At 42.3% G+C, this 10,210-nt stretch overlaps 3 protein-coding genes across 3 annotated transcripts; all 3 read right to left on the minus strand.

The window, feature by feature from the left end:
• Nucleotides 1-22: 22 nt before the first annotated feature.
• Nucleotides 23-1,576, minus strand: xcr1b.3 (chemokine (C motif) receptor 1b, duplicate 3). Its single transcript, XM_072668708.1, has 2 exons — nt 1,492-1,576; nt 23-1,399 (listed from the first exon to the last, which is right to left on the minus strand). The coding sequence occupies exon 2, from the start codon at nt 1,378-1,380 to the stop codon at nt 349-351; it is 1,032 nt and encodes a 343-aa protein (XP_072524809.1). The 5' UTR covers nt 1,381-1,399; nt 1,492-1,576; the 3' UTR covers nt 23-348.
• A 241-nt stretch (nt 1,577-1,817) lies between these two features.
• On the minus strand, nt 1,818-3,187 carry xcr1b.2 (chemokine (C motif) receptor 1b, duplicate 2). Its single transcript, XM_072668707.1, has 2 exons — nt 3,097-3,187; nt 1,818-2,896 (listed from the first exon to the last, which is right to left on the minus strand). Exon 2 carries the CDS (start codon nt 2,886-2,888, stop codon nt 1,818-1,820), a length of 1,071 nt encoding a protein of 356 aa, XP_072524808.1. The 5' UTR covers nt 2,889-2,896; nt 3,097-3,187.
• Nucleotides 3,188-4,316: 1,129 nt separating this feature from the next.
• On the minus strand, nt 4,317-7,604 carry xcr1b.1 (chemokine (C motif) receptor 1b, duplicate 1). The gene is made up of 2 exons (XM_072668753.1): nt 7,470-7,604; nt 4,317-7,383 (listed from the first exon to the last, which is right to left on the minus strand). The coding sequence occupies exon 2, from the start codon at nt 7,374-7,376 to the stop codon at nt 6,324-6,326; it is 1,053 nt and encodes a 350-aa protein (XP_072524854.1). The 5' UTR covers nt 7,377-7,383; nt 7,470-7,604; the 3' UTR covers nt 4,317-6,323.
• Between the last annotated feature and the right edge of the window lie 2,606 nt (nt 7,605-10,210).

Raw genomic sequence — 10,210 nt, forward strand, 5'->3', positions numbered from 1 at the left:
CGAACTAAACATAAAAAAGCAGTTATGAGGATGTATGATATTTTATTCATTATTGTTTATTGCATCCACTTATACTTATACTCTTATACACACAAATAAATTATGCAAAATCATTCATTCATATTTTTTGTAAAAGTTATAATACAGTACAAGATTGCATCACTTTAGACCAATCTGGCACTTTTCCCATATCAAACCAAAATGTAATGGCTGGACATGAAGAGGGTAAGATCTGAGCAACAGCTGAACAATAAGCCAATAAGAGTTTGAGCGGCTAATTTATCAGGTCCATATTTGATCGGATGGTTTGTTGCAAATGCTTCTTGGAGCAAATACTCTCAACACCCATCACACACCCGTCATGGCCTGTCCAGCGGCAGGCGTTTCTCGCTCTGATAAATAGCTAAAGCCACTGCTCAGTCGCAGGTATCTCCTAAACCTTACCCCGCCAAAGATCTGGATGAGTGGGTTAAGGCAGCAGTGGCAGTACGCCATGATATGAGTTATATAATAAGAATAGGCCAGACCTTTTTTCCAGGAAAACGTGGCCATCCCCAGTTGCATCCCCAGTGAGTGCAGGAAAAGGGTAATGTTGTAAGGGGCCCAGCAGATGAAAAATCCTATGACAATGCACAAAATCAGCCACACAGTGTGCTCTCTGTTCCTCATTTGACAGCGCAGGATGGTCATCAAGATCTGGGAATAGCAGAATGTGATGATCAGGAAGGGTATGAGGAAGAAGACCGAAATCTGAAGATAGTTGGCAATCAGCTCCACCTTCACTGACTCAACGGCGAGGATGCATGACAAACCGTCAGGACCGTTTTCAGTCTTTGAAAGAAGGACTTCATACAGACTGCCACTGGCTGAGAGCACCCAGACAATAGTGCATGTCAAATGGGTGTAGAATGTCCCACTGTGAGCGTCCAGCAATGAAGTTCGCAATGCATGCACCACAGCCATGTACCGGTGAACCGTCATGCAAGTCAGGAACATCATGTAGCTGTACAAACCCAGAAAGATGGTTCCACTGAACAGCCTGCAGGCCAGCTCCCCGAAGACCCAACCCCAGACGTGGTAGATCGCCCAAGGAACCAGCGTTAGGATGAAGATCAGGTCTGAGACGGTCAGGTGCAGGAGCAGCAGGTTAGCGGAGCTCCCCAGGCCCCTGTGCTTCACCAGCACCCACAGCAGGAAGCTGTTTCCTGTGAGGCTAACGAAGACGATCAGGCTGTAGAAGACGGCAGTGACTGTGCCTGCGATCTGCAGCCCCTCGTCTTCCTCTGGTGAGGGAAACTCCACTCCGTAGGAATATGAGTAGTTGAAGGTGTAGTCAGTGTAGGAGTCTATGGAACCATTGAAGACTTTTGGCCCGTCCATCAGTGGTGAGATATATAACCTGAAAGGACAGGTTCTTAAGATAACTGAGGACCACCACGATTATGAAATAATTACCCCCCAAAAAAACCCCAAGCTTCTAGATCTTCTTACCTTCAATAGATCCCTCTCTTAAAATCGCCTGGACTTGACCTAGATTGACTTACAAGACTTGTGGTCAGAGGCGCAGGAGACAAGACTAATTAGATCATATGTCTTCTCTGGTCCAACCCACAACCCACAACCCACAAGAGATGTTTGTATGGCTCTAGATAAATGGCTATGCTTGACTTTTCTGTGGGCATCAATTTGTTGGAAACCACGCCAAAGCGTACAGTCAGTCAGTAGCTGCACATAATCACACGTTGCAAAAGCTTTTATTAACATGAGGAGTTGTACCCGTTTTGGGTGCTGGTCGTCTCAGCCATTGTCCTCATCTCCTAAAGTGGTCTGAGCTCCACTCCATTCTGATGCTTTCCCTCTCGCTCCACAGCCACCGAGTTTTGTTGGACAACGTTGGAGTGGCTGGGCTCGGTGTGTCTATCCTTGCGCAGAGCATGCCTCAGTTCAGGCGAGCAGAACAACAGACTGGACAGGATTTTCTGGGACCTTCCCCTGAGCATGTACAGCATAGGGTTCATGCAGCAGTGGAAATAGGCCAGGATGCGGCAGGCGATGTAGGCCTGGTTCAGCTCAACCTGCTTCCAGCATTCCTCTGGGTTGTACGCAGCCTGCAGGATCATGAGGATGTGGTAAGGCCCCCAGCAGATTACGAAAGCCACGACGATGCACAAGACAACCAGGACCGTCCTGTATTTCTGCTTGGCCGAGGTCGACATGAGCGTGTGCAGGATCTTGCCGTAGCAGAAGATGATGATTGCCAGTGGGACGAAGAAGAGCAGGATGAGCTGCGTGTAGTACTCGGTGTTGTCCTCCTCTTGAGAGGAGTCAGCAGTACAGGTGTATCTGTGAGCAATAACTAGAGCCTTGGAGGACAAGGCATCTTTCAGGCAGGCTCCTATACTAATGACCCATGCACCTGCACAAGCCGCTCTTGCGCAGTAACGCCTGCGCCTGCCGGTCAGCCACTGACTTCGGACCACAATGGCAAAGAAGCGGTCTACTGTCATGGCGGTCAGCAGAATGAGGCTCCCGTAAATTCCCACGAAATAGGCCCCGGTTAGGATCTTACATGCAATGTCCCCAAAGACCCACTGGTTCAGGTGATCCACAGCCCAAAAGGGAAGCGTCAGCGTAAACAACAGGTCAAAGATAGCCAAGCAGAGTATGAAAAGCATGGTGACTCTCTTGAGGTCCTCGAAGCGGGCCAGGCTATAAAGGAGAGCGCTGTTCCCGAGGAGGCTGATGCAGCAGATAGTGATATAACTTGCTGCTGTGAAGTCGTCATAACTCTGCAGTTCACAGGCCTTGATTAATGCATCTCCAATCTCGTCACTATAGTCATCATCGTACGTGTCATTCAGACTGTTACTGCTGTTATTGACCTCCATGTTAACGTCTTTAAGGGAGTGACATGGTGGAAACAGAGGGGTAAATGAAAGGAGAGAAGCAATTGTCCGGGTTACAGTACAGATACAGTACAGACACAGTACAGATACAGTACAGACCTTAACATTTCATTAGCTTGTTTTACACATGATCAGATCCTGCTCTCAAAAATGACCAAATTGACAGAGGAGAAGCAGAGAAGATGCCTACCTCAGTGTCTGAGCGGGCGCGGATGTGAGCAAGTTGCAGTCTCACAGGAAGAATGAAGAAGTTTTTTTGGTGAAGAGCACTTCCTCTTTTTTTCTGCTCGGCTCTTTTTTTTTAACTAAGAAAGAAAGGAGGTGCTTTTTTAACATCTAGTTTTTCTAGAAATAAGTGCTTGGAGATTAAGTGATCATATTAACATCGTATAAATGTGTCATTCCTAGAAGGACCTAGTAAATGGATGTAGTGATAAAACATGGTTTCACGGAATATTTTCAGATGTTTGAGGTCATAATTTGAAGGATGTGTGATTATCATTAAGTATAATGCACTTTATTTTCATTTTCTACTGAATATGAATATAAGTTTTGATTAGATTAGATATGATAAGACTATATGAGATCATCCTTTAATTGTCCCACAGTGGACAAATTCATAGTGTAACAGCAGCATGGCACCCATTAATAAAAAATAACTAACAAATAAAATATTAAACTAAAATAAATAATATTAAAACTTTTTCTTAGATCTAATTATCATCTAATTTCACATTAAAACCATATTGCACATTGGTGTGGTACGTTTAAGAAAAATGATTCTGCACTCTGTAAAAAGTCTAGTGTATGTGGTTTACCTGGAGCAGCATTGGTTGTACAGTCTAACAGCAGCAGGAAGGACAGATCTGCCCTGACACTCCTATACACACTTGGGGTCAAGCAACCTAACACTGAGGGAACTGCCCAGTGCTGATAGAAGGCTAAGAGTCATTCTCCAGCATGGATACTAACTTGTTAAATCCATTAAACCCTTAAACATCTGTAAACAAGCCCACACTTCCATCAGTTTCATAGGCCCTAATATAGAACCTTGTGGAACTCCACACAATCCTGTAAGATAAACAGCCGCAGTTTTCTACACTTAAGGATTAAAACCTGAATTATTAAGCTGGAGTTTAAGGGTTTAAGATTCTCCTTTCTCCCACCACCTGCACCTGGATATTCCAGAACGGAGCTGGCCCTCTTAATGAGTTTGTCTAATCTCCCCTTTTTCTGCCCCAGCATATCTCTCCATAAATATAGCTGTTCTATAAATACAGATGACTTGAAATAGAAGCTTATTCAATTGCTTTCCATTGCAAGTCTCGGGAAACCAGCACCACGAGGAAGTAAAGAAAGGGTTAGTCAGATAATTAGTCGACTCTACACCAGACACAGTTTCATTCTCATGTTTATTCACATTTGCTTATCCAAAACAAGCTTCGCATTTAGTCATGTCGACTGAGTCGCATTCAGGTCAACCTTCTCTGATTTAGTGATTAATATGCGTATATGATGATAAATGTACAATCACATTTGCTGCAATCAAAAACAAAAACAGTCTAAGGAAAAACAGTAAGACAGAAGTTAAGGATCCTGTATAAGTTTTCTTTAATGCTCTCAAAAACTGTGGTTTCATTTTCTTACTTTCATTTTTCTATTCTGAGAACTGGGGCTGCACAATATATCATTTCACCATGCACAGTGGTGACACTGCAGGATGTGCAGTCATACAATAGGCACATTAAATCATACATGGTAAATTGCACATGCTACAACTTGATACAAAAGGAAAATTCACATTCGCATTCCGTAATATATACACCAGAGGTGGATTATATCTGCTAGGGCTATACAATATTGATATATACGATATTGAAAAAAATACTGACACTGCACTTTCTATCTCTCTCTCTCTCTCTCTCTCTCTATATATATATATATATACGTTGCTGTATTTTTATATCACTCTCTCTCTCTCTCTCTCTGTATATATATATATATATATATATAGAGAGAGAGAGAGATAGAAAGAGAGAGAGATAGAGAGCGAGAGAGAGAGAGAGAGAGAGATAAAAATACAGCAAAGTTCACGAGATTTCACCAGAAGTCAGTGATCCAACATGTCATGAGCAGAAGGTGATGGTGATGAAGGCGGCAAGGTATAAGATGTTTTGCTGGGTAATGCCAACCAGCCTCGATTGGACTTGGTCTAACTGCAGTAAATCATAGAGCGACCATAGGACTGGACAAAATGGTAAAAATACTATATCACAATATTTAACGACCTTTTTAACGATACACAATATTTATCACAATACATGTAGTTCTTAAAAACTATTGTTATACTCTCCCTTACTAAATACAGTGATTTTATTCAACATCTGCTGAACTGCATCTAATTAAACCAGTCTAATTACACTGTTAGTAATGATATCTGCAACTGATCAGTGTTTATTAAGCACTAACAAAGCTTATTGTCATCCCGATAAAAATGTATCACGATACAATAAAATATCGTCATATTGCCCAACTCTAGGCGACCACCATTTTCATTGGTCTCAACTGTGAAGATGGCATGGGGGGCTGCAGCGCCGAAGCTCATCATCCAGACGATCACAGAGATCACAAAGCAGTGGTACGGTTTCCTGTCCCTGTAGCAATGCACAGTCATTGTGGTTAAAAAGGTCATACTGCTGTCATTTAAAGCAGACAGCTTTGCAAGCGTCATCTCCGAATGTCCACAGGCCCAAGACGTGGTAGTGGGCCCACCAACTAATGCACTCTGTGTATCCAAGATTGGAGTAAAATAAATGATATTGGGCAGATATTGTACTGCTCTGGCAGATCTGTCATGGAAAATGAGACCAAAAAAAAAAAATTTGCAAGATTGAATTAAATTTGCTTAATGGGACAATGTACATGTCCTGCAATGTTACTATTGCAGATTTCACACTGTGACGATAATGACAATGCCCAATATCATCTCTTTTACTCTTATCTTGGATATACAGAGAGCACCGCTAATATCACAACATGCTGGATCATTGACGTCTGAAGAATTCTAAAGAAAACTCCTGTATTTTGTAATATTGCAATATAAACTGCAAAAAAAACAGAATATCGCAATGACCATTTTTTCCACTATCGTGCAACCCAACCAAGAACAGTTTGACCGGCTTCACAAACACTGAAACTATGGCGAGTGTGTGGTCTACTACACTTCACTTCAAGAAATGAACCAGATCGAGTCCAACAAGCGCAACAAACAAAGTCCATACACTCCGACTCCGAATGTGTGGCACAATTAAGTTCCTACAACAATTTCTTTTGCTGAACAGCACCAAAAAAAAAGCAACAGGTTATACATGCGACTGATTTAAGGTCATCTGAAGGTTGCCGAACGCTTTCTTTTAGCTAGTACATTGAGATTTCTTCCCCGTTTGAGTAAATGAGTTGGCTGTGCCGGTTCTGAGGCTCATCCATTCTCTTGCAGATGTTCCACAGCATCTTCTTCAAGTGGGTTCTGAACTTGATCCCCATGAAGACGTAAAAGACTGGATTTAGGCAACAGTGAGAGAAGGCCACCAGACGAGAGATGGTAAGAACGTAGTCTACGGTGGTGCTGGTGTCGCATTCATTCAGTGGGGCGACTTCCCAAGAAATCAAAGAGTCCAGAAAGATGGCCATGTTGTACGGTGCCCAACCCAGGAAGAAAACCACCACAATGCAGAGGATGAGCCTCACGGTCTTGCGGCGGGTGTGGGATGTGGGTCTGAGAAGCCGGATGAGAATCTGACTGTAGCAGAAGGTGATGGTGATGAAGGCGGTGAGGAAGAAGATGTTTTGCTGGTATATGCCAACCAGCCTCCACTGGACATTGTCGTAACTACAGTGAAGTTTAGGGCTACTGCCATTGTCATTGGTTTCCACTGTGAAGATGACGTGTGGGGCAGCAGCGCCGAAGCTCATCATCCAGATGATCACGGAGATCACGAAGCAGTGGTACGGTTTCCTGTTCAAGACGAGCGACAGAGGATGCACCACGGCCATGTAGCGATGCACAGTCATTGTGGTTAAAAAGATCGTACTGCTGTAAAAGCCCACGAAGAATATGAAGTTGACAGCTTTGCAGGCAGCATCTCCGAATGTCCACCGGCCCAAGATGTGGTAGTGGGCCCAAAAAGGCAGGCCGACTGTGAAGACCAGGTCAGAGACGGCCAAGTTGAAGAGAAAAGCATTGGTCAAGGATCTCAGATTTTCGTATTTGACCAGGACCCCAAGGACCAATGCATTGCCCATGCAGCTTAACACAATGACCACTGTGAAAAAGACAGGGGTAACAATTGCTCCAAACTGGACTACTGTAGTCTTATTGCACAATTCGTCTTCATAGTTCAAATCATATTCAACAGTGCTGTATTCTGTAGGGTATGAGTTGCCAAGAGTTGTGGCAACATTCTCAGCCATCCTTTTTCTAATGAAGAGAAAGAGGCAAATGAGTAAAGCAGAAAGGACCAAATGATCAATAAGCGCTTAAAAAAGGCAAACACATTTCCGTACCTTAATTAAGAGTTCCAAGGTGTTCTCAAAAACAGGTTTAAACCGATTGAAGGTCATTGGAGACTTCTGATACTACATCGATTCCCTTTTGAAACCTTTAAAAAAAGGCAGTGTTCTCAAAAAGATTCACACCCAACTAAACGCCAATCAGATGAGTTTTGGAAACTCACTTGACTTTAGTTGGTTTGGTAATTTTGCTCTCTGGTAGCAGGACCCTCAAGCTGAACCAACTCAAGAAATGTAGCTTACCACTGAGGAGTTCTAAGGGGCTCTAATAACCACTACATAACCACAGTGCAGAGGCTGAATAGTTCCATAAAGAAAAGAAAATAGATAGACGTGAAATATGTTGTCTTGAATAGTGGCTAACTAGGCCCCAGGGTCTGGTCTCCAACCCAACATGCAATACATAGGGATAGAGCAAAACATTTGAACTGTCAATGGGGGTCAATGAGGGGTCAAAGAAACGCCAGTCTAGAATACCAATGTCATGCTGATGGAGCCACAACATGAGGTTTAAGACCACAGGCAACTAGATCTTACCTCAAATTTATTCCTCCTTGAAGGACCAACCTTGCACACAGCAAAGAAGGACACTCAAAGAAGGACACTCTGAGTAAAATGGCCACCCAGCCCCGACCTCTCAGAGTAAAATGGCCACCCAGCCCGACCTGCTGGAAGATTGCCCGCTGAGGTCCACTCTACCTGCGTCAGACCAGCTGCCACCTACCAATCCGACCATCAGACCCCCCACCCACCACCACCCATACCAGACCAGCGGCTCACCCTCCTACCACTGCTACCTGTTTAATGACCATGTTAAAACCTAAATGGACTCTTAACTATCTGCCACTATTAAAATCACCACTATTAACTATCTGCTGTATCTGGTTTGGTCATTTTTATCAGTAATTTATTAATAGTTCTGATCAGAGGAGGAGGGGTCGGGTCCCCCTTGTGAGTCTTGGTTCCTCCCAAGGTTTCTTCCTCCAGCTCTGAGGGAGTTTTTCCTTGCCACTGTCACTGCTGGCTGCTCACTGAGGGTCTTTGATCCTTCATGTCTTCTTACGTTATTTTTTTTTTTGTCTCTGTCTTTTACTAATTACTAATTATGCAAAGCTGCTTTGTGACGACAACAGTTGTAAAAAGCTATACAAATAAATCTGACTTAACTTGACTTGACTCATCATCAAACTCCACGTGTTGGACGTAACTCCATGCTGAGAAGACAAGAAGACACAACATATAATCACTAAAACAGAGTGGGCAGAGCGATGTATCCTTGGGTGTTTTTTCTTAACGAGGGTCTGTGAATACACACAGCATATTTAAAAAGACTTGAATTTCTGCTGAATATCAGACATCAGAACTCTCTGGTGCTACGTGCTCATCCTAGTTTCAGGTCAGTTTGAAACTAGGATTAATGGTTTCAGTGGCTGGTGGTTTATGAGGGGGGTTTAATGAAACATTCAGACAGCTTTCAGGTGATCATAAGAGTTAAAGCTCTAGGACTATGCGTCTGAATTTCAGTAATATCAGTAATATTGATGTACTGGACTGCTTCGCTGATGCTCACACAGTTTAGACTAAATGGCACCTAAGAGAACGTCCTATGGTGTTAGATGCTGGACATGCTAAGATGGTCCACTGCAGATTTCCAGGAGGGGAAATGTTTTGTCATGTTTTCTTAAGAATGCAATGGAAGTAATGCAGAGCAGTTTGCTGTGAAATGCACTTCTGTGAAAAACACTTCTAAAGAAGAAAAAACGTAAAACGTGTTTCATGATGCTCGAGACAGTTCATTTTACGTCAGATTTGAGGTACGGTTTCGGCCAGTAGCATATTGTCACTGTCCAGTGAAAACCATGTATCTCCAAAATGGGGTTTTTACATTAATTTCAAGTAATCTAGAGCATTTCTATTGGTCGAATCACACAGAATTTTAGACACTGTGTTCAGAGCGGCAACAGGGTTCCATGAAGAAAACCAAAAAATTAACAAAAATGGAGATACATGGTTTTCATTGGACAGCAGCAGTGTTTAGCAGCCATTCATGGCAGAGGGCTACATGCTAGGCATTGCAAGGCCAATCAGTGACAATCCAAAATCGTTTTCCCCCTAAAATATCATAATTTTAAGATGATTTAAAATGATTAGCTTCTCAAAAGATGTGTGTAGATTCGCTGGTGCTTTATGGACAGTAAATAAAATTGGGTGGTCGAACAAAATTGGGCGGCCCTTATCTCCACCACTGTGAATTTGGAGCATTGTAGTTTCTCTTTAATGCCCAATTTTACCATTCCACAACTTGTTTTTAGTTATTTATTTCATATAATTCACTGAAATAAATATTTCAATTAATAAACCACACTTTACTGAGGTTTTTAGTCTATTTAAGCTGAGTTATCCCAACTATTAGCATCCCTAACACTGGCCACCACCAGTCACATGATCTCTGTTTACCTCTGCAACCAAAGTAACCAATATCATGTTGTTAATATGATAATTTTACCATTATTTAATAATTATTAGCTTCTTAAAAGTTGTGTGTAGATTCGCAGATGCTTTATAGACAGTAAATAAAGCTGTGCTGTATAACTTTTTTAACTTGTATATTTTATATCATTCATTTAAATACATATTTTAATATATTCAAAAGTGTGGTTAATAAATGCAAATATATTCATATTTTCAATGAATTAACCGCACTTTTATTCTACTATTGACATCCCTAACACCAC

Source organism: Salminus brasiliensis, chromosome 23 (genome assembly GCF_030463535.1).
Source record: "Salminus brasiliensis chromosome 23, fSalBra1.hap2, whole genome shotgun sequence".
In the NCBI taxonomy this organism is placed as follows: Eukaryota; Metazoa; Chordata; class Actinopteri; order Characiformes; family Bryconidae; genus Salminus; species Salminus brasiliensis.

Bases quoted from the DNA above. Each gene is read 5' to 3' on its own strand.
- xcr1b.3 (XM_072668708.1), bottom strand. From the start codon at position 1,380: ATGGACGGGCCAAAAGTCTTCAATGGTTCCATAGACTCCTACACTGAC.
- xcr1b.2 (XM_072668707.1), bottom strand. From the start codon at position 2,888: ATGGAGGTCAATAACAGCAGTAACAGTCTGAATGACACGTACGATGAT.
- xcr1b.1 (XM_072668753.1), bottom strand. From the start codon at position 7,376: ATGGCTGAGAATGTTGCCACAACTCTTGGCAACTCATACCCTACAGAA.